This window comes from Podarcis melisellensis (genome assembly GCF_964234715.1).
Source record: "Podarcis melisellensis genome assembly, chromosome: 7".
Lineage (NCBI taxonomy): Eukaryota > Metazoa > Chordata > Lepidosauria > Squamata > Lacertidae > Podarcis > Podarcis melisellensis.
The window spans coordinates 10911436-10937673 of record NC_138539.1 but is presented as its reverse complement, the minus strand read 5'-3'; the positions used below and the strand labels follow the sequence as shown (position 1 = coordinate 10937673).

Sequence of the window (26238 nt, the reverse complement as noted above, 5' to 3'; positions counted from 1 at the left end):
CTTGGGGGACCTCAACACACAATAAATGTTAAAGGAGGAATTGGGCCCTGGGAAAGGACATTGGTGGATAGGATTGAGCTATATTAAGTACCACCAATTGCTTGTGTGCCCAGCTGACAATGCCTCAGTAGTGCTAAAGGGTCTTAGGATAGAAGCAAGCTTAGCCTCCAAAGATCAAAGCCTGGCCATTTCATGCAACTCAAACACGCTTCTTGTTCATTAACAGCTCGGCCTCCCTCCGTGTTACATTCAAGATACACTTACCCAGAAGGTCTGACACATTTCCTGGAAAAGTGTAATTAATAAACGGTGACTTTTCAATGGCTTCCCACAAATCGGACAGGTTTCTTCCTGTTGGGAAAATGTGGATTCAGGATGCTTCAATAAAACTGGATGTGACAAGGGGTGAGAGAATGACCTGGAATAGCAGTAGGCAAGCAGGCTAGTGCTTGTCCCAGAATCATGGGAAAGGCTGTAGCTCAGTAGAAGAGCATCTGAGTAACATGCTCAAGGTCCAAGTGCTGGGTAGTGGAAGGCATGGAGGCCAACAGTAGGTGGCACTAGAGCCCATAACTGGCACAGCCAACTAAATTCTAGCTTCCTCTCCATTGTCCTTCCTGCTGAGTTCATCAAAGGCAAAACAGGGACCATGAAGGTAGATGTTTTCAGTTAGTGCCACACCCTGGACAGGTTATAAGTACCTTCAGCCAGAATGAGGTTGGGGAGGCAGTGCCCCATTCAACCTTAAGGATTGGCCTCCATCACTACAACCCTTCCTCTTGGCATGTTAGGTTAGCTTGGGCAGAGATTTAGCCCTGAAACACCCCCCTCCAAAGCAATGAAGCTCTGAACACCCCCGGCTGAAGTGATCCTGTCCAAGGTGGGCTTTTGTGCACAGGATTCTTCCGAATACAGAGTTCAGATTTCTAAGCAACATATTTGGGGAAGAGAAGAGCGATTACACGGTTACCTGTGCGGCCTGACATGACACAAATATAGATGCAGTCCGTGTCATTTCCTTGGCTCACTGAAAGACAGATGCTGCCTTAATTAAAACCCATTGAAGAGGAACAACAACAAAAAAATCAGTTTTCCCATTCACATCACAAAGTCTGCGACAGAAATATCCAAAAATTATCCCTAAAGTTGTAGTGCCAAGATCTTTCAAGTTGGAATTTCAAGTGGCAACAGCAGGGAACAATGCCCTCCTTATAATTATCTCACTGGAACTTCTTTGTAGCATGCATTAAACATACACACACACACACACACACACAGCATCCAAGCAAATCGAGCCTAAATCTGGTTCCCTCCTGAATTTGTGTAGTGGATAAGGAAGCAATCCTATAGAAAGATCCACCAGGAGGAGCAGGATTGGATCTAGCAGATCCTTGGCTGAAACAGGACGATCTCAGCTCAGCCAGGCTATGCCAGCTTAACTCCTTCCACAGCTCAGTTGGTAGAGCACGAATCTCCTAATCTCAGGGTCGTGGGTTCCAGCTCCACATTGTAAGGGGTTAGACTAGATGACCCTCGTAGTCCCTTCCAAATCTACATTTCTATGACCCTCAACTGAATTGGGATCCAGCTGACTGAGCCAAGCACTGTGGATCTTTTTTTTTCTATCTCCGCCCCCTTTTTGCATTTTATTTATTTGTTAACATTCTTACATTCTTATATTACGTCGGTAAACATTGTCATATTACATTACAGGGTTCATTAAAATATACGGTACTTTCGAACATGTATACCAAGATTATATACAAATTTTATATACCAAGAAAGAAAGAAAGAAAGAAAGAAAGAAAGAAAGAAAGAAAGAAAGAAAGAAAGAAAGAAAGAAACAAACAAACCAAGGACATAAATTTTTTCCAAAGTCATATACATGCAAACACATTGGACTTCCTGTCTATCCTGTTGTATATTCCTTTTTTTACAAATGAATGTACTCTTGTTATTGTATATTTCTTTACATTTTATCTAATACATTCCTATATCAATATGTGTTCTTAGTCTTATTTCTCAACTCATTCTTTCTCCAACATCAATCAAATGCTAGCATAGATAACGAACCTTTACTGTATTTAGCACTGTGGGTCTTAAGCTGCTGTAAATCCTGAAAAGGGGTGCTCCCAGTGCATGGCATGGGCAGCAGTGGTGTAGCGTGGGTTGCCGATTCCCAGGGCCTGGCAAGTATTGCGCCCAGTAAGGCAAGTATTGAACCTCCTAACCTGTGCTTCCATGCATCACCAATGCTGCTGCCAGACAGGGCTGTGGAGCATCAGCAGGACATGCGTGCATGGCTCCTCGGGCTGGGGCACTGGCATGAGTCTTGCCATCTGCCCGCCTCCCCCACTGGTGGGAGATGCTGCATAGCTAAGGACGGCAAGGGCCCATCCTCTCCCAGCTCCTGCTCAAAGTGCTGCTCAGGTTATGGTTACCAGACGTCCCCATTTCCTGGGGACAGTCCCTGGATTTACAAATCTCTCCCCGAAAAAAATCCGTCCCCTGAATGTCCCCGGATTTCATTTAATGTCCCCGAATTTATATTTTAAGTGCTGTAGATTTATTACTAGGGAATAAATGTTGCATGATTGGTTCAACAGCACAAGACACATCATATGGGGACTTCTGGCGAGGCAAAATGGCGGGCGCCACGGCAGCGAGCAGCTCTTGAAGCCAGGCAGAGCCAACTGCGCTAACAGGCTGGCTCCGGGCTGCTGAGACTGCTGCTGCCACTGCCAAGTGGGAACTGGGTACACCTGGCATATCAACTGGGGGAACCGCTGACACACACACACACAACCCAAATCGAGCCGGGAGCAAGAGTGCCTGGCCACTTGGCCAACTGCCCAGTGGCACTCCGGGGCCAGGAAAACCCCGGAGCCGACACAGGGAGGAGGAGAGGAGAAGGAGAAGGGATAGAGAGAAAGAGGAAGGAGGGGAGCCCCAACCTTGTTGCGCCGCTGCTGCCACCGCCGAGGAGGAGAAGTAGGAGAGCACCGGGAGGGCAAGGACACTTGGCTGAGCCCAGGCCCGACCTAAGCCTACTCCATGGCTGCTAGCCCTCCAAGAGAGCAGGCTGGGAAGATATTACTTCTTAATTATTATTTTTTAAATTTTTTAAATATCTTTTTTTCCTCTTTTTTTTTAAAAAAAGTGTCCCTGGATTCTTCGGAAAAAAATCTGAGTGTGGTGGGGAGTCCCTTTGGTCAGGGTGGCAGATGGGGCTCATGGCCCGGCACCCACATTCCCTGTACCTGCCCTGCGATTGACAAGCTTAATGGACTTGGCATCAAATTTGCCAGCAATGACTCTTACCTGACACAATAGAGGTAGACTTGAAAATTTCTTTAAGGGAATCGGTGGAGTTGCCAACGATATCAACTAGCAAAGCGGTAAAATCTGGAGAGAGAAAACCCAGCCAAATAAATAAAGCAAGCACTTGTCTGGTCCAGGACCTTCCCCAAGTCCATCTCTTTACCACCAAAAATGAAGTGATGGAACAGGAAGAGCCAAACTACACATTTCGACGGGGATGGTGGAATCCCTGGTTTACAGGTGGCCACCCTGGTTTACAATAATCTGTAGGGCTGCCATGTTCACCATCCCTGGTTTACAATCATCACTTCCCCCCCCCCCGAAAAAGTGTGTTTAAATTGCCCATTTTTATTTTTAAGTATTGGCACCCAACTCCTGTGCCACCGCATATTGCTTACAGGCGAGTAAAGACTGACAAGTTGGGTGTATCCCTCAGATACTTTGGCAATGTCCCCCTGGTATCGTTCATGCACCACTCACCTGTTAAGTCATTTGTCCTGTTGTTCAAGCAATAGCAGTACCTCATGGGGAATTTGGTGGGGTCAATATTCTTCAGGTTGGATACTATAAAGAAAGGAGGGGGGACAGAGCAACAAGACATACACTGCAGAGGCATTTAAGACATGGGCAATGTTCAGGAGATGATTTGTTAAATCAGGTAATTTATGTTAGGATTTTTATCCATCCGTGCTGCTCCAGCAGTAGCACTATGTTTTGTGTATATCATGCGAGCGTCTGAGAGAGCGTGAGACAGGAAGTCTCAGTGCTGTTGGAGTATTGTTGGAAGTTAGTTTCACTTCTGTACTGATGCTGAAAGAGCACAGACATGCTGATGGATTCTCTGTACAGTGGTACCTCGGGTTAAGTACTTAATTCGGTCTGGAGGTCTGTTCTTAACCTGAAGCACCACTTTAGCCAATGGGGCCTCCTACTGCTGCCACGCCGCTGCATGATTTCTGTTCTCATCCTGAAGCAAAGTTCTTAACCTGAAGCACTATTGCTGGGTTAGCGGAGTCTGTAACCTGAAGCGTATGTAACCTGAGGTACCACTGTATATAGACTGTAAAATAAAGTAGTTTAGAGCTACTGATTGACTCTTTCTTCTGCTATGATATGCCAGAAGATGAGTGTGCTCCTCTCAGGAGAGAGGAGTCGCTTATCACTGGTCTCTCTGGACTGAGGGAGATTTACAGCCAGGGAGGACCATGGAGAGGCACCCTGAAGACCTGGGAAGTTGGCGGCCTTCCGGGCGTGTTTCCAACAATTTATTGGACCAGTTGCTGTGTCTCAACCTAACCTACCTCACAGGGTTGTTGTGAAGATAAAGGGACGAACCATGTGCACTACCTTGAGCTCCTTGGAGGAGAAAGTGGTAGATAAATTCTATAAATATTTATTTAATGGCTTATGTTTTGTTTGTTTCTAAATTAAGAGCTTTCATCTTCCTTTTTATGAAAATCTCATCAAAGAAAGCAGAAAAAGCATGGCATAATTGTCATTGACAAACCACAACATTAAAAAACCCATTAATGTATATTTATTTATAACCCACCCTTCCTCCCTGAAGGAAAATTAGCTTACTGTTGTAGACGACTATGGAAACCTTATGGAAAGCATACGAGCTGTAAGATGTGATGCTCAGCAATGAGAAGAACTTTTTGCTGCCTGTGGAGATATAGACAAAACTTGCCCATCAGTTACATACACATGCAAATGAATGTTCGGGAAAGGGCCCAAGCTCACAGATATAGCATTTGCTTTCCCCTGCCCCTGCCTCTAACATCACAGACCTCCTGTCTCCATCCTCCAATGGGCAAGCATTGAATGTAGTTAATCAAGGAGCTTGTCCTACACTCGAGTAGGACCCTGGCAGAGACACATGCCCGACTGGCATGTTCTCTCCCTCCTGGTCAATCGTTCAGGAGCTTCAAAAGCTTTCTTCTGCCTGAACATCACAGAGACCGATGTCAACCGACACCAGCACATTTAGGGATCCGTAGAGTTTGCACATCATGCATAACAGACCTCAGCAACCCAGCATTTTGGCTAATCTACTTTATTTACATATAAACACACATGGAGCACTGCAACATGGCTCCCTCTATCTCTAGCATCAGACAGCAAAGAGAAAAAACAAAGGACAATAGTCCCACTTCACGGAACACAGTAACACAAACATCCTGTCTCCGTCACTTCCCACTCTGTGGAGTCAAAACATATACTGTCACGTGAAAGACAAAAATCCCATGACTGCAATCATGGAGCAGGAATTCTAACAAATAATAGAAGGGGAACAGATACCTTTGAGAGCTGTGTTTAGCATCCCATTTACCAATTCAGTCAGGTTAATCGCTGCCAGATCAACCGATTTAGCAGGCAACTCTGGAAAAGAAGAAACCATTTCTTATGAGTGCCAACATTCCATGTTGCAGTTATGCCCAAACCAAACACTTCAACGTGCACAGTTCAGCAACAGTTTTGCGCTTGTGATTGCATATGCAACGGCTATAATGAGGTCGCATAACCCATGCCACATCCAAGACAGTTATGCGCAATATGGTTGGTACAATGCCTGTACCACTTCTCTGGGTCTCACCTCACTAGACTTCTTCCTCTTTGCAAATTTGACAGAGGTGCTCTGTGAGAATCAGTAACACCTGAAATGTTCTCTGGTTTTGTCTCAGTTTGGAAGCAGGCAATGGCACACAGAAAACAACGATCAGGTAAACAACCAAGGAGCAAATTCATATGGCTGTTTTCCACATAAAGTGATTTCTGGTCAGTCAACTTCATGCATGTTGAAAAATTCCATTCCACCTTTAGTTACAGACATGGAACTGTTGCGTGTCACGTGTCTGTTTACATTCCAGCACAGTCTGCCGGGAACTTCCGTTGTGTATAGCTTTTGCTTTTCTCTGTCTCTCGGAGAAGACAAAGAGAGAGACGACATGTCTCTTTGTCCTGATTTATGATTAATAAATCCGTAGTTGTAGTATGCTTCCACAAGCCTCATGCCTATTCTGTATGCACAGTTCACTCTGCTGACATAGTGTGCCCTGGTTTTGAAGCCTGGGTCGCTGATTTACATCAAAGCAGAGGCCAATGGGTCTTCGCAGCGGCATGGCTGGAATGAAACAACCCAGCTGGGGCTAGCCAGCTGGCCTTGTGACCCTCTGCATGCCAACATCCTGCTGTTCTTACATTTCTGGAAAGCTTTGCGGCTGTAAGTTCTGAAGTGCTCTGGTTTGGTTGAGGAACTGCATTGTGAAATTTGGATATCTGCAAATTGTGAAGGCTAGCTGTGTACAGTGGTAGCTTGGTTCTCGAACGGCTTAGTTGTCAAACAAATCGGCTCCCGAATGCCAAAAACCCGGAATTAAGTGTTCCGGTTTTTGAACGCTTTTCAGAAGCCAAACATCCAACCCAGCTTCCACTTGAGTGCCGGAAGCTCCTGCAGCCAATCGGAAGCTGCACCTTGGTTTTCGAACAGTTTCTGGAGTCAAACGGACTTCTGGAACGGATTAAGTTCGAGAACCAAGGTACCACTGTATTGGTTTGTGTATTGGTTCGAGAAGTGCAAATCAGGTGGGTTTCATATGTTGGTTCAAATTGGGTAGACAATGATGATATGAAGAAGGTGTTTTAGAGACCCCTAGTGGTTAGCGCCTGTTTTCTGTGTCCATGGAGTTTTCTTGGCAGGGATACTGGAGTGGCTTGATGGTACCTGCTCCAGGTGGATCACGTTTGGTCAAAACTCTCCACTATGACCTGTCTATCTTGGGTGGCCCTGCACGGCATAGCTCATACCTTCTCTGAATTATTCAAGCCCCTTTCCCATGGCAAGGCAGTATCTTAAAAAGCAGAGACATCACCTTGCCAACAAAGGTCCGTATAGTTAAAGCTATGGTTTTCCCTGTGGTGATGTATGGAAGTGAGAGCTGGACCATAAAGAAGGCTGATGGCCGAAGAACTGATGCTTTTGAATTATGGTGCTGGACTGCAAGAAAATCAAACCTATCCATTCTTAAGGAAATCAGCCCTGAGTGCTCACTGGAAGGACAGATCCTGAAGCTGAGGCTCCAATACTTTGGCCACCTCATGAGAAGAGGAGACTCCCTGGAAAAGACCCTGATGCTGGGAAAGATTGAGGGCACAAGGAGAAGGGAACAACAGAGGGCGAGATGGTTGGACAGTGTTCTCAAAGCTACCAACATGAGTTTGACCAAACTGCAGGAGGCCATGGAAGACAGGAGTGCCTGGCGTGCTCTGGTCCATGGGGTCACAAAGAGTCGGACACGACTAAACAACAACAGTGCTTAGCACAATCACACCATTTATCTCAGGAAAAATGTTGTATTAGCCGGCCCCTTTTTGGTGAGTAGGGTGAAAGGGGTAAAATATCAATTTATTCATTTGAAACACTCATCCGTCACCCTTCCTGCAGTTCTGATTTTGGCTAGTGTGCAAGACTATATATCAACACACTCCCTTATTTATAACCCTTGAGTTTCCACAGAAAGACTTACCTGCAGTTGCCAGCACCGCCACTTTCTTGCTTTCTCCTTTCACGCTTTCAGCTGCAAAAGATATTTAAGAGGCTTCTATGCTTCATGCCACAAGCTATCAAAACAAAACTTACTTGAAGCGTGCTTGAAAATGATGAAAGGCTTCTTGGAGATCTTCTGCATCAGTAATAGTGGGATATGGGGAATGGAAAAGCTTTGAGTTGGAAACCTTTCAGGTGCCCTTAATGAATTGGGATCTGATTCAGAAAGTCTGGTTTATATTTAGTAAATGGAACTTTTTTTTTAAAAAAAAAAAAAGTAGAGCAGATGCTTTTCATTCAACGTACAAACAACTTCAATACTTTTTCAGGTAGCCAAAGGCAGTTAAACTGAAAAATCAAGGTTACTTCACCCTGGCAGTGGAATCTTGCACATATCTATTCAGAAGAAAATCCCCTTTGTCCAGTGGGGCTTACTCCCAGGTAAGTGTACACAGGTTTGCAGCCTGAATGGCAGATTCGAGTTCCAGCTTCTCATTTCATAAATTGGTTTGACTCTGAAAGTCTGCAAGCTAATATGAAATGGGTATTTTGTTACCTGCTAAAAGCCTGCTGCTTTGCAGATAGCAAGACCCAGAGGTGGTCCGAGATGTTTTGCAGCACAAAACAGAGCCCCTTCCCTAACTATACTGGTCCGGCAGTTGAATCTTACTTCAACCCTGATGGTAGGTTAGGGTCTCCTTCACCGATAACTTACGAGATAGCTAGATTACAAGATAGCAGGCAGCCTGTGGGTCACACAAACCACAGGCATTTCGTTGCTGCTTCCAACCTCCCAACATGTCCTGCCCGAGGCACCTGCCTCCTTCTGCCTAATGGCAGAGCCGGCCCTGCAAAGATTTGCCTATGCACATATGTTACTTACCCAAGCTGGAGGCAAACAGGAGGCAAAGGAACCCGAGGGATACATTAACAGCACCATGCAGAGGGAACCATGACATTTTGGAATCTGACTTCCAGTTATGTAAATTGCCTGGAGTGTGAGAAAAGAGAGAGACGGGGGAGACCTCTGGTGGAAAGGTAAGTTAGTCTACTTGGTTGTATTGGTTGTCATTGTCATTGTCATTATTATTATTATTATTATTGGATTATTATTTTTTAAGTCACAAGTATAAACTTCAAACAAAATCAAAGGTTATAATGCCCTGCCCTGCCTCTCTCCACCTGGCTTGGGACGGGGTCTGGAGAGCTCCAGAAAGGACTGTTGCTGCTGCTTGACAGAGATGGCTCCTTTTTAAAATTGTTTTTATTTTTTACCTATGTCATTTTAAATTGTTATTGGTATTAATGTTGTATTTTTCAGTTTTAGATTTTATGATTAATGTGGAAATTGCTATCCATTTGGTTTGTGCATTTTGGTGTGCTTTATTTATTGTTTATGACTTTTGTTATGTTGGGAATTATGGAAATCTTGACATGTTGTAAGCCGCCTTGGGCATTTGTTTTAACTAATCCAGAACACGGCAGCTAGTCTGGTGACTGGGAGCGGCCGCCGAGACCATATAACACCGGTCTTGAAAGACCTACATTGGCTTCCAGTATGTTTCCGAGCACAATTCAAAGTGTTGGTGCTGACCTTGAAAGCCCTAAATGGCCTCAGTCCAGTATATCTGAAGGAGCGTCTCCTCCCCCATTGTTCTGCCCGGACACTGAGGTCCAGCTCCGAGGGCCTTCTGGCGGTTCCCTCACTGCAATAGGCCAAGTTACAGGGAACCAGGCAGAGGGCCTTCTCGGTAGTGGCACCCGCCCTGTGGAATGCCCTCCCATCAATATGTCAAAGCGATAAACATCTACCTGACATTCAGAAGACATCTGAAGGCAGCCTTGTTCAGGGAAGTTTTTAATATGTGACATTTTAGTGTATCTTTCATCTTTGTTGGAAGCCGCCCAGAGTGGCTGGGGAAACCCAGCCAGATGGGCGGGGTACAAATAAATTATTATTATTATTATTATTATTATTATTATTATTATTATTATTATATATGGAAAGGCGGCATACCAACAAAATGATGATGATGATGATGAACTTTACTCATTGCTAGAATGCCATAAAATGATTAATGCATTAATTATACTTTGCTGCCATGTTGGCTCATTAAATATTTCCCATCGGTATCTAACCATCACATTGGCTCATTAAATATTTTCAGTTGATATCATGATGATGATAATTTATTTAAACCCCACTCTTCCCGGCCAGAGCCGGGCTCAGGGCAGCTAACATCAGTAAAATTACAGTAAAAACATAATGGGGGGGGGGCAATTTAAAATACAGGTTAAAATGCAATTTAAAATGCAGCCTCATTTTAATAATAGCCCATAGATCAAAACCATAAGGGAAGGGAAAACATAAGGGTCAGACTGAGTCCAAACCAAAGGCCAGGCGGAACAGCTCTATATTGCAGGCCCTGCGGAAAGATGTCAATTCCCGCAGGGCCCTAGTCTCTTCTGACAGAGCATTCCACCAAGTCGGGGCCTGTACTGTAAAGGCCCTGGCCCCAGTTGAGACCCATCTAACCACCTTGTGACTTGGAACTTCAAAATGTTGTCATTTGTGGACCTTAAGGTCCTCCGTGGGGCATACCAGGAGAAGCGGTCCCGTGGCAAGGAGCCCGTGAGGAGCCTCGCTGCGGCATTCTGCACCCGCTGGAGTTTCTGGGTCAGCTTCAAGGGCAGCTCCGTGTAGAGCGAGTTACAATAATCAAGCCTGGAGGTGACCATCGCATGGATCACTGTGGCCAGATCAGGGTGAGAAAGTTAAGGGACCAACTGATGGCATTAAAATTGTGCCAAAGGTATCTTTTTTGGAAATGCCTTTTCGAGGGGGCGTGAAGCAAGAGCCCCTAGCCCGGCCAAGTGCTCATCTCCCGACATCAGAGAAAACAACTTTCACTGAGAAGAACGATAGACTTTTGCCCTGCGCACCGTGAACTCCCGCAATGCCGCTGGCCCACAATTCTTATGGTAAATTAGAAGTTCTCTTCATGAAGGCTTTCTCTCCCCCCACCCAACTAAAAAGCCACGCCCAATGGCTGAGCTGCTCTTGACTTTTCCAGGAGGCCCAAATGGTGTCAGAAGATCGCATGGCTGGGCCAAATTAAAAACCCCACATTGGGGTGGCTTTGTGTCATATCTGCAAAATAGCCTCCCTGTTTGGGCGGTCAATTACCAGAGCCTCTGCATTATTGCAACATTTTGGAATGGACGAAGGATAAAAGGAAGACAAATGCCTTTGATGTCTATTAATATTGCACGGAAGAATGAACCGGTCTGTCAGCCGTCCGGCCGTCATTACCAGTTTGGTTCAACACATGGTCACGGATAAAAGGAAACGTTTCTCATATGTCCAAGCAATTTTCCAACCAGGATTCAAGAGTTCTGATTGTACATTCAAACTGGTGGGAGCAGTACTGAGCAACACAGAAAGAAAAGAGAAAGGAGCTCTTTGAATATATTAAGATTATTCAAATGGAGTTTGTGGGTGATTGTATTCTGTGACAACATACCAGTTCCCATGAGATTCGTTACTGCTTCTCAAGTTATTCCCAGGTGCTCCATCAGCCCTTATTTAGCAGGGACAATTCCCAGTTTCATTGTCACAATTTTTCGCTTTGGGGGGCATGGCTTTTGAATGTTTTGTTGGTGTGTGAATTGTCGTTTCTCTGCACTTTTCTCCTGCCCCACCCAAGATCCCTAGAGGAGGAGTGGGCAGAAGGGAAAGATTTGCAGTAGATCGGCAAGGATGGCTGAAAACTCGCCCCCCACTCTAGTACAGAAATCGTGGGGGGTAATTAAGAATGGACTATTGTGTAGAATGGACACGAGTGGCACTCTGGGTTAAAGCACAGAGCCTAGGACTTGCCGATCAGAAGGTCGATGGTTCAAATCCCCGCGACGGGTGAGCTCCCGTTGCTCGGTCCGTGCTCCTGCCAACCTAGCAGTTCGAAAGCACATCAAAGTGCAAGTAGATAAATAGGTACCGCTCCGGCGGGAAGGTAAACGGCGTTCACCGTTCACCAGAAGTGGCTTAGTCATGCTCTGGTTCACCAGAAGTGGCTTAGTCATGCTGGCCACATGACCCGGAAGTTGCACGCCGGCTCCCTTGGCCAATAAAGTGAGATGAACGAGGCAACCCCCGAGTCGGCCATGACTGGACCTAATAGTCAGGGGTCCCTTTACCTTTACCTATTGTGTAGAACAGCTGCGAGCTCATCCCAGTAATAATAATAATAATAATAATAATAATAATAATAATAATAATAATTTATTATTTATACCTCGCCCATCTGGCTGGGTTTCCCCAGCCACTCTGTGTACCTTCCAACTGAATATTAAAAACAATACAGCATCAGACATTAAAAACTTCCCTAAACAGGGCCACCTTCAGATGTCTTTAAAAAAAATAGTTGCTTATTGCCTTGACATCTGATGGGAGGGCGTTCCACAGGGTAGGTGCCACCACCGAGAAGGCCCTCTGCCTGGTTCCCTGTAACCTCACTTCTCGCAGTGAGGGAACCACCAGAAGACCCTCAGCACTGGACCTCAGTGTCTGGGTAGAACGATGGGAGTGGAGACGCTCTTTCAGGTATACAGGACTGAGCCATTTAGGGCTTTAAAGGTCAGCACCAACACTTTGAACTGTGCTTGGAAATGTACTGGGAGCCAATGCAGATCTCTCAGGACTGGTGTTATATGGTCCCAGCGGCCACTCCCAGTCACCAGTCTAGCTGCCGCATTCTGGATTAATTGCAGTTTCCGGGTCACCTTCAAAGGTAGCGCCACGTAGAGCATGTTGCAGTAGTCCAAGCAGGAGATAACCAGAGCATGCACCACTCTGGCCAGACAGTCCATGGGCAGGTAGGGTCTCAGCCTGCGTACTAGATGGAGCTGGTAGACAGCTGCCCTGGACACAGAATTAACCTGCGCCTCCATAGACAGCTGTGAGTCCAAAATGACTCCCAGGCTGCGCACCTGGTCCTTCAGAGGCACAGTTACCCCATTCAGGACCAGGGAGTCCTCCACACCAGCCCGCCCCCTGCCCCCCAAGAACAGCACTTCTGTCTTGTCAGGATCCAACCGCAATCCGTTAGCTGCCACCCATCCTCCAACCGCCTCCGGACACTCACACAGGACCTTCACCGCCTCAAAACAAATTATTCTGCTTGGTAGCTGTGCAAAGCCTGGACAGCCCATTTGCTTAGAGCATGGTGCTGATAAGGCCAAGGTTACAGGTTCGATCCCTACATGTGACAGTTACATATTCCTGCATTACAGGGGGTTGGGCTAGGTGACCGTTGGGGTCCCACTGAAATGAATGGAAATGTCAGCGGCAGAGCTTTCCAAACTGTGTGTCGCAACACGTTAGTGTGTCAGCTGCAGTGTGTAGGTGTGTCATGCAAATACTCCCTGCACTGCTGCTGGGGCTGAAAATGGGGTTAGTTTAACCTCCGGTTTGCTAATAAAACTGGATGACTGCATCGAGAAATGATTCATGTCTAAAAAGCATGTCACCAGTCTGGAACAGTTTGGAAAGCTCTGGACTAAGGTCTACTCTGTTTTCACTAACACTGGATAAAACCCATTTTTGTTATTTATTAGAAAACATTTTAAATTCATTATTATTATTATTCTACATACATAGAAGTCCCAGTGATCTCCCATCCAGATTAAAGACTGCTTTTGTCCCTGCCTAACCCTACTGAAGATATTTTCATTCTGGCCAGCTCTTTGCACAATAGGGCAAGCTATTTTTAGATGTAGTTTTACTGATACTATTTGCTGATCAATCATTGCTGTTACGACTTTGCAGTTTAACTGAAAGCGGCGTTTTGTATAATTATCCATCTATTCGTTTTTAGCCATCCTGAGCTCCAGATCGCAGGAGGGGCAGGATGCAAGACTCTCTAACGAGCAAGCGAATGAATACATAAAATAACTCGGCAACATTTGGCCAAATACAATCCATTGCATTTTGAAACTGTTCAGTAAGCTCATCGCTAATATTTTAAAACCTCTTCTGTAGCAGCTTCCAGTGCTGAGCATCTAAGGAGAGACACTGTTAATGATGACTTTTGAAGTCCAGCCTCACACCCACAATTTCATTCAGCTTTAAAAAATCAATACCAGATAACATACAAATAGAACATTCAAAGAAAGTTTTCCATTTTGTTTCGCTAATATGTGTAGCATTCCTATGACACGCTATTATTTTGACGCCAAGCCTGAACTCAACAAAACATTTATTTTCGAACACATTTAAGGTTTATGATGGGGACTGGGCCATTAGCTTCAGCAGGGAAAAGATAGCTTCGTTCCAGATATATCAATTTATAACCTGTTTGATCATCCATAGTCAGACCATTTAATCAGGATTAAGTGCCTTTTCATTGCTCCGACCCGAGTTAACAAAAACACTAGCCACGGTTCACGTGCACCATTTAGCACGACAAGTAACTTATAATGTTCTCCTTTTTGTGTGTTGCCAGTAATGTCAAATCAGGTATCAGGTGTTCCCCTTGCTTTTATCAGTAGCAATACGCAAGGAATTACTGCAAATGCAAAGAACACAGAGAGATCTCTTGTTTTGCGACTCTTCCTGTTTCAGCTCATTTCCAAGCGGCAAAAGGCCGCTGTCTCAGATCTGAAGCTAACTTCAAATATTTATATATATATATACTGCAAATTAGAAATACTGCAAATTATTTTCTTGATCGCTCATCCTATACTTAAACCTAGCTTGCTACATTTATCATTCTGTCTGGTCCATTATTAGAGGAGGGTTTTGTGTTGTTGCTGTTTTAAAGCTTTTCAAAAAGGGCTATATTTATGTTGAAACTATCCAGGATATCTCTCTCTCTCGCTCGCTCTCTCTCTCTCTCTCACCATATCTATGTATCTTTTAGTTTCAACTCACCTGGCTTCTGTGGATGGTGTTGATAAAGCCCTGCAAGAGTGCTCAGCCAAAAGGTTATCTCACTCCTTTTGATGAAAGGTGACTAGGCTGCGAATGGACAGGCTCGATAACCTTGTTTTTAAAAGATAAGCCGGTGGAAAAAGAGAAATGTCAGTCTCCATGGGATGGAGGAAGTGAAAGGCAAGCAAAAAGTGCTTGTGGCACGAACTGGAGTGAATCCCTTAGTGGGATGACATAGCAAGGTGCGATGTGAAGCCACTTTTGGCAGTAATTACTTTCCCTGAAAAGTAGAATTGAGAGGATTGTTTCTCCAACATTTAAAGAGACAGGCCCTCTTAGTATCATAAAGGAACATCCCTACTGAAACAAAGAGAGGTTGACTTCAGAAAATGGCTCTCTCTGTGTTAGTGCTTTGCATTAGTTCTGAATCCTGACAAGACAGAAGTAATTTTATTGGGGGTCAGGGGGCTGGCAGGTGTGGAGGACTCCCTGGTCCTGAATGGGGTAACTGTGTCCCTGAAGGACCAGGTGCACAGCCTGGGGGTCATTTTGGACTCCTGTCCATGGAGGCGCAGATCAATCCTGTGTCCAGGGCAGCTGTCTACCAGCTCTATCTGGTATGCAGGCTGAGACCCTACCTGCCCACAGACTGTCTTGCCAGAGTGGTGCATGCTCTGGTTATCTCCCTTTTGGACAACTGCAACATGCTCTATGTGGGGCTACCTTTGAAGGTGACCCGGAAACTACAACTAATCCAGAATACGGCAGCTAGACTGATGACTGGAAGTGGCTGCCGAGACCACATAACACGGGTCCTGAAATATCTTCATTGGCTCCCAGTACATTTCTGAGTACAATTCAAAGTGTTGGTGCTGACCTTTAAAGCCCTAAACGGCCTCAGTCCAGTATACCTGAAGGAGCATCTCCACCCCCATCGCTCAGCCCGGACACTGAGGTCCAGCTCCGAGGGCCTTCTGGCGGTTCCCTCACTGCAAGAAGTGAGGTTACAGGGAACCAGGCAGAGAGCCTTCTCGGTGGTGGCACCCGCCCTGGGGAACACCCTCCCATCATGGAAATAAACAACTATCTGATTTTTAGAAGACATCTGAAGGCAACCATGTTTAGGGAAGTTTTTAATGTTTGATGTTTTATGGTGTTTTTAATATTCTATTGGGTGCCGCCCCGAGTGGCTAGGGAAACCCAGCCAGATGGGCAGGGTATGTAATAAGCATATATTTGCAGAGTCGGAAGGGGCCACGACGGTCATCTAGCCCAACCCCCTGCAATGCAGGAATCTTTTTGCCTACATGCCTCTCTGTATGTCATTGTTGTTAATTACATTTATATACTACCTTTATCTTCCAAGGATCTCAAAGTGGTGTGCCTGGTTCTCCTCCTCCCATTCATAGCTGTCAACTTTTCCCTTTTCTTGCGAGGTATCCTATTCGGAATAAGGGAATTTCCCTTCCTTTTAAAAAGGGAAACATTGACAGCTATGAATCCTCCCCACAACCCTGTGAGGTAGGCTAGGCTAAGAGATGGTGACTGGTCACCCAGTGAGCTTCATGGCTGAGCGGGGATTTGAACCCTGGTCTCCCAGATCCCAGCCCAACACTCTAACCATTATGCTACACTGTCTCTTTTAACTGTCGGATGACACATGGTAGGGGAGATCTGCCTGCAGTGAGCTGATCCCAGGAAGACAGATGTTTTTAATGGTGGGTTCACCATTATCTTATGCAAACAGAGGACTGTTTTGGGTCTGATGGATATTCAGCTGCACAGGCTTGAATCCAGCCAGTTATGTGCTTAATTCTACCCAATGTGAAGGGCTTGGTTTTACCAGATCTGAAGATCCGTCAGACTGTTAGAATTCCTGCTCCATGATTGCAGTCATGGGATTGTTGTCTATCACATGACGGTATGTGTTTTGACTCCACAGAGTGGGAAGTGATGGAGACAGGATGTTTGTGTTACTGTGTTCTGTGAAGTGGGACTATTGTCCTACGTTCTTTTTCTCTTTGCTGTCTGATGCTAGAGAGAGAGGGAGCCATGTTGCAGTGCTCTGTGTGTGTTTATTTACCTATAAGTAGATCAGCCAAAATGCTGAGTTGCTGAGGTCTGTTACGCTTGATGTGCAAAATCTGCGGATCCCCAAGTGTGCCGGTGTCGGTTGGCATCGGTCGCTGTGATGTTTGGGCTGAAGAAAGCTTTTGAAGCTCCAAAACGATTGACCAGGAGGGAGAGAACACGCCAGTCGGGCATGTGTCTCTACCAGGGTCCTACTCATGTGTAGGCCAAGCTCCTGACACAGACGTGAAGTCCATTTCTGCTGTTTATTTCTTTGGGTTCAGTCCTGGTCTCAGTCACACGGTACCTTCAGATGTTACTGGGTGCCAACTCCCATCGGATTCACCCAGCATGGTCAAAGGTCAGGGATTATGGGAGTTGTAGTCCAACAAAATCAGGAGGGCATCACATTGACTGCCTCAGTTCTAGACTGTAGGTTCAATGAGAAGGTACTTGAAGAAATTAATTCCTCAGATTTCTGCTTCCTCCCCTGCTGGAGGTTTTGTTGCCATTGACCGCTGCTTGATATTTCATCAATCATACTGGAATGAAAGGGCCTGGGAGAATGATCTATCACAAGACTCTCTAACTGAGAGATAAAGGTGTTCCCTGGGCCACCATCCAAACCGTTTGATGTTTGGATGTGGAGATAATTTGACTTTCAGCAGGACATACATCACATGGCCATTTCATCTGGGGGCAGTGCAATTTCAGATGTGCCTCCCTGCAAGGCGATGCTCAGCTAAATCACTGTATTGTTCTGCTCCGACCAGCATACAAAAAGCTTTATTTGGGACAATAATACATTTTCTGTGAAAGCACAGCTCAGATGAATTATGCAAGGAACTTTCTCAGGGCTATAGTTTAACTTCCCAGCAGGAATCTTTTGACCAATTGCTAAGGGAAGAAGCCGTAGAGCCTCCATCTCTAGGGGCAATATACCTCTTGCAGACAAACAACAGAAAAATGTTATCTGCATCATGCCCTACTTAGGAGCTATGGGTCTGCTGCAGACAGAACATAGGTCTTATCTAGCAAGGCGATTGTTATATTATCAAATGGTGTTGTGTGTGTGTGATGCTACATTCCCTGAAAAATTCACAGTAGTGAATGCAGGAATTTGGAGAAGGAAGGAATACAGTGGTACCTCTGGATGTGAATGGGATCTGTTCCAGAGCCCCGTTCACATCCTGAAGCGAACGTAACATGCGACTGTGCATCTGTGTGTGCACAGGTTGTGTTTTGCCACTTCCACGCATGCGCGTGATGTCATTTTGAGCGTCTGCGCATGCTCAAATGGCGGAACCCGGAAGTAATGCACTCCGTTACCTCCGGGTCACCACAGAGAGCAACCTGAAAATATTCATCCCGAAGCTACTTCAACCCAAGGTATGACTGTAATCCTCCATCTTTAGCTACAATATTCAAGGAGACCACCATTGCAGAAATTAGGCTAGATAAAAGCTAAACCCTTGTTGCCCCTAAGCTTAATAAGGAGGAAGGTGGGTGTGCATCGGAGGGAGGGAGGGACTGGTTGTGTGTGTGTATAAGACAGAGAGAGAGAGAGAGAGAGAGAGAGAGAGAGAGAGAGAGAGAGAGAGAGAGAATGAGTATACAGTACAGTGGTACCTCAGGGTACAGATGCTTCAGGTTACAGACACTTCAGGTTACAGACTCCTCGGGTTAAGAACTTTGCTTCAGGATGAGAACAGAAATCGCACAGTGGTGGTGCAGCAGCAGGAGGAGGCCCCATTAACTAAAGTGCTACCTCAGGTTAAGAACAGTTTCAGGTTAAGAACAGACCTCCAGAATGAATTAAGTTCTTAACCCGAGGTACCACTGTACCAGATGCTTCACCTCACTTGGTCTGTTCACCAACCCCCCTGCAGTTCTGCCTCCAACATTAACTCCTTTAAGTTCCCTTTCCTGCTCATTGCAAATACTAAGCTCACATTTCTTAGAACCATAGAATTGTAGAGTCGAAAGGTACTCTGTGAGTCATCTAGTTCGCCTCCCTGAAATGCAGGAATCTCAACTAAATTATTCATGCATCTAACCTCTGCCTCAAAACTTCCAATGAAGGAAATTCCACCACTTCCCGAGGAAGACCGTTCCATTGCCGAACAGCTCTTACCATCGGAAAGTTGCCATCCCGCTGAGTGAGGGATAGCTCATTCGGTACAGCACGAGACTCTTAATCTCAGGGTTGTGGGTTTGAACCCACGTTGGGCAAAAGAATTCCTGCATTGCAGGGGGTTGGTCTGGATAACATTTGGGTCCCTTCCAATTCTACAGCTCTATGATGCCTCTACAGTGGCTTATTGGTGAATAGGGGGCATTGCTGGTCTCCTCGCACCCTCGTTCCTAGATCTTCACTCACCACTTCTTCCTTGGTGGGGCGGATATTGTGTGGTTCGCCTTGGGTGCTGAAATGTCTTGAGCCATCCCTTCATGCACTCAAAGAAATCTATTTCCAGGCTTTGCATGTTCTCTCAAATACAGTGGTACCTCAGGTTACAGACACTTCAGGTTACAGGCTCCGCTAACCCAGAAATAGTACCTCGGGTTGAGAACTGTGCTTCAGTATGAGAACAGAAATTGTGCAGCGGCAGCAGTGGGAGGCCCCATTAGCTAAAGAGGTACCTCAGGTTAAGAACAGTTTCAGGTTAAGAACGGACCTCCATAACGAATTTAGTTCTTAACCAGAGGTACCACTGTACTTAGAAAACTTTTCAAGGCTTTTGGAAGATGCAAATGCGACACTGCAAATGGCCTCTTTCATTTTCTGACAAAGGCAACTAACTCCTCTCTAGTCAGAACGCATTTTGAAATGAATTCTTTGCACACGACCAGTAATTGAAATTTCTATTCATTTATTAATAAGTGGTGCAGGTTGTATATTTTCTTTTTAAAGACAGAACATAAATTAAAAAAAAACAGGTAAGAAGTATTATTTGCATAATATATATATATTTATATATATATATATGTATATATAACACATTGAAATCAACATATTAAAGTTGTTCAAATGTTGGACAGTGCTGGAATATAAATTACACATAACCGTTTAAAAATTACATTAAATGATATTAGAAAGAGCTCTGAAGGCCACTTGTATAAAAGTTGTGTTTCCCTTGTCAGCCCGGATCTGAAGAGCATCTGTTGTAGCGTGGAGAAATTATTTGAATGAGCAAGGCACAATTACAAGTTAGAAGAACAAAAGGCTCTAAGCTAGAAAACAAAACGTGATTGATCATATAACTGGGCGGCACGTTGGTGCAAGGGGGAGGTGGGTTTACAAAGTGCTTTTTAAAAAAAGAAAAGAAAAGAAAGGCTCCATCTCCAACAGTACATTTAAAGCATCATCATACCACTTTAAACTACCATGGCAACCCCTGGGAACAATAGTTTGTTAGGGGTGCTGAGAGATGTTAGGAGACTCCCTGTTCCCTTCACAGAGCTACAGCTCACAGAGTTCCCTGGCCAGAGGAGTTGATTGTTCAGCCACTCTGGGAATTGTCACTCTTTGCAAACTCTCAAGATCCCTTGGAGTGGTACAATAGTGCTTCAAATGCATAGTGCAGAGGTGGCCGGAGCCTCGTTTGGAGTACCCAATAAGCAATTCATTTTTCACAGGAAATTGTATTTTGAATCAAGCAATGTCTGAAGGGGCAGCAAATATTGGTTCTAGTCCTATCACAAGCTGGCACTGTTGCTTGTCTCCATGGCAGTCCAGATAGAAGCAAAGCATTCTTTGACACACACATGCACACCACCAATGTACAGTCGTACCTTGGTTTTCAAACAGAATGCGTTCCGGAAGTCCGTTCAGCTTCCAAAATGTTCGGGAACCAAGCTGTGGCTTCCGATTGGCTGCAGGAGCGTCCAGCAGCCAATTCGGATGTTCAGCTTCTGAGGCAAAGTTTGCAAACTGGAACACCTACCGTATTTTTTCCTCTAAAAGACACACTTTTTCCCTCCTAAAAAGTAAGGGGAAATGTGTGTGCGTCTTATGGAGCGAATGCAGGCTGCGCAGCTATTGCTGAAGCCAGAACAGCAAGAGGGATTGCTGCACGGCAATCCCTCTTGATGTTCTGGCTTCAGGGATAGCTGTGCAAAGCCTCTTCAACAACATTTGATTCAGAATATTTTTTTTCTTGTTTTCCTCCTCTAAAAACTAGGTGCGTCTTATGGTTGGGTACTTGAAAAAATACGGAACTTCCAGGTTTGCTGTGTTTGGGTTCCAAGTTGTTCGTGAACTAAGCTTTTCAAAAACCAAGGTACGAATGTATACGACTGTACATTTCGATTGTAAACTTTGCTTGTTAAGAGGAGGGCTGTCCTTATTTATTTCTATATTTATATTTACGGTACAGCTGGAGAGGCTAGTTAACCCCCCCCCCCCAGTTTGGCAACCTGATCTGCCCCGCCCCCGATCCTGCAAGAAGGTTTTCTTTTTATTTTTGGCTCCCCAAGATCTCATTGATTTTGACAACAGCAGCATGGGAAAGGAGATAAAAACAGCCCAGACTTAGTGCTGAGGTGGGCACCTTGATGGGCATACAAAATGGCCCCTCCCCAGTTATCAGAATGATCATTTGGCAAGAGGGGGCAATGATATGCCACTCCTTAGCTGATCTCTGCAGATCTAAGAGATGCTCCTTCCATCAATGGCCTGCAGGAGAAGGTTGAATGCAGCCCTTGTAGCCAAAAGAGTTAGCCACCCTCGCTGTACAATGCCTATTGGCTTTGTGTGTTTTATCAATAAAATAATTGCAGCAGCAGCATCAAGAAGTGCCCTGTGACGGAGTCCTTTGCCTGTCTATGGAGAGAAAGAATCTGGAGTTCTCAGAGATGGAGAGTCCTTCAATCAAACTTCCAGACCACCAGTTGTCTATCCCTAGACCAGCCTTCCCAAACATGGTACCCATCAGATGGCATGCACTCCAGCCCCCATCATCCTCAGCCAACTTAGCCAAACAGCAATGAAACATGGGAGTTGTAGTCTGGGGAGCCAAGGCTGAAGAACACTGCCTTGGACAGTAACCTTACAACGCAATCCTAACCTGGCCAGGATGAGACAGAGAGGTGTCACTAGCAGGTTGGTGGGCAGAGACCCCAAATATTTTGCAGGCATAAATCCAAAGGCCAATGGTGTTTTGGCCAGCAGTACATGGGACCTTCTGGGACAGATGTGGCCTTGGATCTACTGGATCCCCCCCAAAAAAGCCCTGAGAACTTCAGGCCCAATTAGCCACCAGTTGGTGCAGGTCATTTTCCCCATTGTTTTCAATGGGGAGGGGAGATTTAAAATAAGACGACAACAAGAGTTGCTGAGGCTGAAAGAAACACATTACCCAACACCACCACTTTCTGCCTTCAGCAGAAAAAGCTGGAGGATTTCCTTAGAGGCAGGTCCCAATGAGTTTGATGTACTCTACAGCCCTACCTGCAAGAATGTGGAGTTTATAATGTAGCATTTGCTTAGGAGCCCAGCCGAATCCTAAGGATGTTGACTCAGAAGTAAGCCCTGTAAAATTTGATGATAATGACTCCCATCCCTTAGAAATGAGCATGGGCCAGATCCAGGGAGGTGATGCCTTGCAAATGTCTCACAGCTCCTGCCACTGCTGTTGCTTCCATTCTGCCACCTCAGCTACTGGCAAAGAAGCAGCGCTGGAATCAGCACAAATTTCAGGTGAGATCCCACCCGATTTGGATGAGATCTCACTGAAATCGCTTGAGATCTTGTACAATCTCACGTAATTCAGGACACTGTTTCAGCCGATGGCAGAGCTGTTTATCTGCCAGCGGCCTCAGCCTGCCTAATGACAGTGCCAGCACTGGCTAGTTCGCTATCCTATGGGTAACTTGGACCTGCTACACAAATGGTCCTGCCATAACACACATTTTAAAAAGCTCTGTTGAGATCAGTGCTAGAGACTTCCCTGAATTTTACCTAAATAAGAACTAAGAGGCTAACTTTGAGGGGTGGGGCTGTGGTCAGGTAAACAAACTAGAGAATGTTGGAACAATTTTGCCGCATTGCCTTTAAAATTTGCCCAGTCCAAATCTGTAGATCTAATGATGAACACACAAACAAACAAATTATAAAATACAATGGACGAAACCTAGACTAAGCTTTGAAATCAATAGGACAAGTCTGTGGAAGAATGGAAGCCCTTTTTGGACTACTTAAGGAAATTGCACTATGATGAACTCGTGAGCAGGATTTGAATTATGGGCAACAGAAGGAATTAAAGAATACAATATTGATGTTATGGTATAGGAGAAAGAAATAGGGGGTGGGATAAAAAACACCATGGAAAATGGGGTACGAAGTCAAAAGAAGATAAATCTTTTATGTATTGAAGTATATATGTAAAATTTTTGAAAACAATAAAATTTATTATTAAAAAATGTTTAGGAATGTAAGAAAACATCAATATTTGTTTGACTCATGTCTGTCAACTACAGCAATGTTTTCATTCCACTGCAGTTCAACCTCTGATGTTATTCATCTTACTGAATGTAACTGTCCACTGTGATGGAGTTTCACATAATTACATAATTAAATCCACACCATTCATTTTGATGCAAAGAACATAGAAAACTGTAAATTGAGCCTTCTGGAGCGGGCCAATGTCCTATCTAGTCCAGCAATCTGTTCTCTCAGTTGCCAACTGAGTGGAGCATGAGTGGAATAATGTGTCCAGTTCTGGGTGCCACAATTTTAAGGATATTGTCAAGCTGGAACAGAGGAGGGCAACCAAGATGATCAAGGGTCTGGAAGCCAAGCCTGATGAGGAATGGTTGAAGGAGCTGGGCATGTTCAGCCTGGAAAAAGAGGACACTGAGAGGAGATACATCAGCCATCTTCAAATATCTCAAGGGCCGTCACGTGGAAGATGGAGCAAGCTTGTTTTCTCCCACTCTGGAGGGAAGGACTCAAACCAATGGCTTCGAGTTGCAGGAAAGGAGATTCCGACTAAACATCAGGAAGAACTTTTTGACAGAAAGAGCTGTTTGACAGTGGAACAGTCTCCCTTGGAGGTTGTGGACTCTCCTTTCGTAGAGGTTTTTAAGCAGAGGTTGGATGGCCATCTGTCATGGATGCTTTAGCTGAGATTCCTGCATTGCAGGGGGTTGGACTAGATGACCTGTGGGGTCCCTTCCAAGTCTACAATTCTTTGAGTTAATGCTGCTCTTGCAGATACACCTGGTTTCCAAAGTGGCAGTGCTATTTAGCTGATGTGCCACCATTTATTTTATTAAAAAATATATCTCATTTTTTGTTTTCTTTTCTTTTTTTAGCCTGACCGCACTTGTTCAGTTGCTGAATCCCTTGAGCTATTTTCTCAGCCAGTCACCCGAAGCAATTCAAAGCAGCTTCTTAGCAGTGGCAGCCTAACAATGCAAAACCTGCTCTCAGTCGACCCGTTAAAAACAATTTGCTCCGTTGTTGATTTTTTTAAATCACCACAGACAGAAAACAAATTGAATCAGCCACAACTCCTGGATGAAAAAAGTACAATAATCTTGCTAAACTTAGTGGGATATGTAAGGAAAATATTACTGCAACCACAACAAGGACAACCAAGGATAGAATCAGCCTTTCTGCCAACCTGCAACGGATGTAATATACTTTTGATAAAGTTTTTCTTTTTTGCATTCTCCCACATGGTCTCAGTGCTGCTTGCAAGGTTAATCTAAGGCCATGTAGAGATGCCATATTTTTCACACACAATAAAGTGATCGGATGGGAATTGGCACATAGCGACAGACTAGGGCTGCCATGGCTTTGCCCCCACCTCCCAAATAGCTCAACAACTTCTGCGTCTGGATTTTCACTTTTTGAAATATGGCAACCCACGACAGACACCCTGTGTTGAAAACTTGCTAGGTGCATTAATAAGAAACACTTGTCAGATTTTCTTCGAGGTGGGCTGCGCCAGCCCTTGTTCCACATGATCAATTGTTAATTGCTTTGCACTCTTCGGAAATTCAGCTACCGCTCTTTTGTAGTGTGAGAGATGTCATGTGCTCCCTCCCCCCCAAAAAAGAGATCTGGCATGCTAAGCTTCTCTATGGCCAAGATGGGAGAAAGAAATGCCCTGTTAAAACCCACCATGGGGAAAAGGAATTCAGGTAACTGAAAGGAAATGGATGGCATTTCTAAGCACGATCATTTAAAATAGTGGTTTCCCATGTGACCATAAATTCAGCAAACACACCACTTCCACCTTCGCATCACTTGTGAAAGACAGCACCAGTATATAGAATCGGCCGAGTCCGAGTTGTTGTCATGATGGTCGTGGTAGCATATTGCCAACCTTAATTTCCATAAATCCTGACATGATAAATCCTCACCAAATGGTATATGCAATTTTCCCCCTTGCAATTATTATGGTCCATAGGAGAAGTTTTCCAATGAGAACTGGTGGAAAAGGCATCACATTCACAAATGGTTCACCTGCCGTGAGTCCTGCAAAAGAGGCTGCCTGCCGACAGTGATGCTCAGGTGACCTCATGATCTAGGCTTGCTTCAGATTTTTACAGCATGGACGATGACATCGTCAGAGGAGCTAGCATGGGCCTGCCATATTCCTGCATTGCGGGAACTCTACAATTCTATGGTTCTATGTCCTTCATCCATTTAGAGAAATAAGGGATGGACCACAGCTCAGTGGCAGTGCACATGTTCTTCCTGCAGAGGTTGAAAATCCTGGCCATTTCCAGTTAAAGGAGTTAAGTAGCAGGAGAGATCCTGGAGAGCAGCTGCCGGTCAGCGTTGTCAGTACTGAGTTAGATAGCCCTAGTATAAGGAAGCATTCTATGTTCCTAAAGGTGTTCTGTGTAAAGGTCTGTTATATAGAATGACTTTATTCACATGGCTTATCCCCTTAAAAGGTGTGGGGGGCGGAGTGCATATTCCCACAACGTGCATGGGGTTCTGCAAAAAAAGAGATACTCACTCTGCATGTTACATGATGTATGCAGTGCAAGAGCATCTGCCCTCATCACACCAAATGTATTGCCTCACCAGTCCATCAGGCGTCTGAAGCGAGCCTTACTCTTCTGCAAGACGGTAAATGAGTACCATTCTCTTCCTACCAATGGTCCTGCGAATGTGCCCCGTAACATACACAGGTAGTAAAAGGGGGGAAATATATCAATGAACTTTCCACTGATTTCAACTTGTTTGGCAGATATGGACAAACTGAGCCCCACGTAGTCCTCTGCGGCGAGGTATAATTAGCCCCATTTTACAGATGGGGAAACAGAAGCATGAGGGAACCAGGTCATTCATTGATGCACAGGGGCCTACCAAAAGAGTAAAAAAAGGGGGGCCTGGATATACCAAGCT

At 45.0% G+C, this 26238-nt stretch overlaps 1 protein-coding gene across 1 annotated transcript in view; it reads right to left on the bottom strand.

Annotated features, from left to right (window-relative positions):
- Positions 1-14940, bottom strand: part of HHLA1 (HHLA1 neighbor of OC90) — a 41740-nt gene extending 26800 nt beyond the window's left edge. The window contains exons 1-9 of the mRNA XM_081919097.1: positions 14799-14940; positions 8751-8858; positions 7848-7898; positions 5623-5703; positions 4903-4986; positions 3802-3885; positions 3322-3405; positions 971-1027; positions 265-351 (exon numbers count right to left, since the gene is read on the bottom strand). Of these exons, the coding sequence (XP_081775223.1) occupies positions 265-351; positions 971-1027; positions 3322-3405; positions 3802-3885; positions 4903-4986; positions 5623-5703; positions 7848-7898; positions 8751-8826 (604 nt within the window). The 5' untranslated portion in view covers positions 8827-8858; positions 14799-14940. The remainder of the gene's footprint in view (positions 1-264; positions 352-970; positions 1028-3321; positions 3406-3801; positions 3886-4902; positions 4987-5622; positions 5704-7847; positions 7899-8750; positions 8859-14798) is intronic.
- Between the last annotated feature and the right edge of the window lie 11298 nt (positions 14941-26238).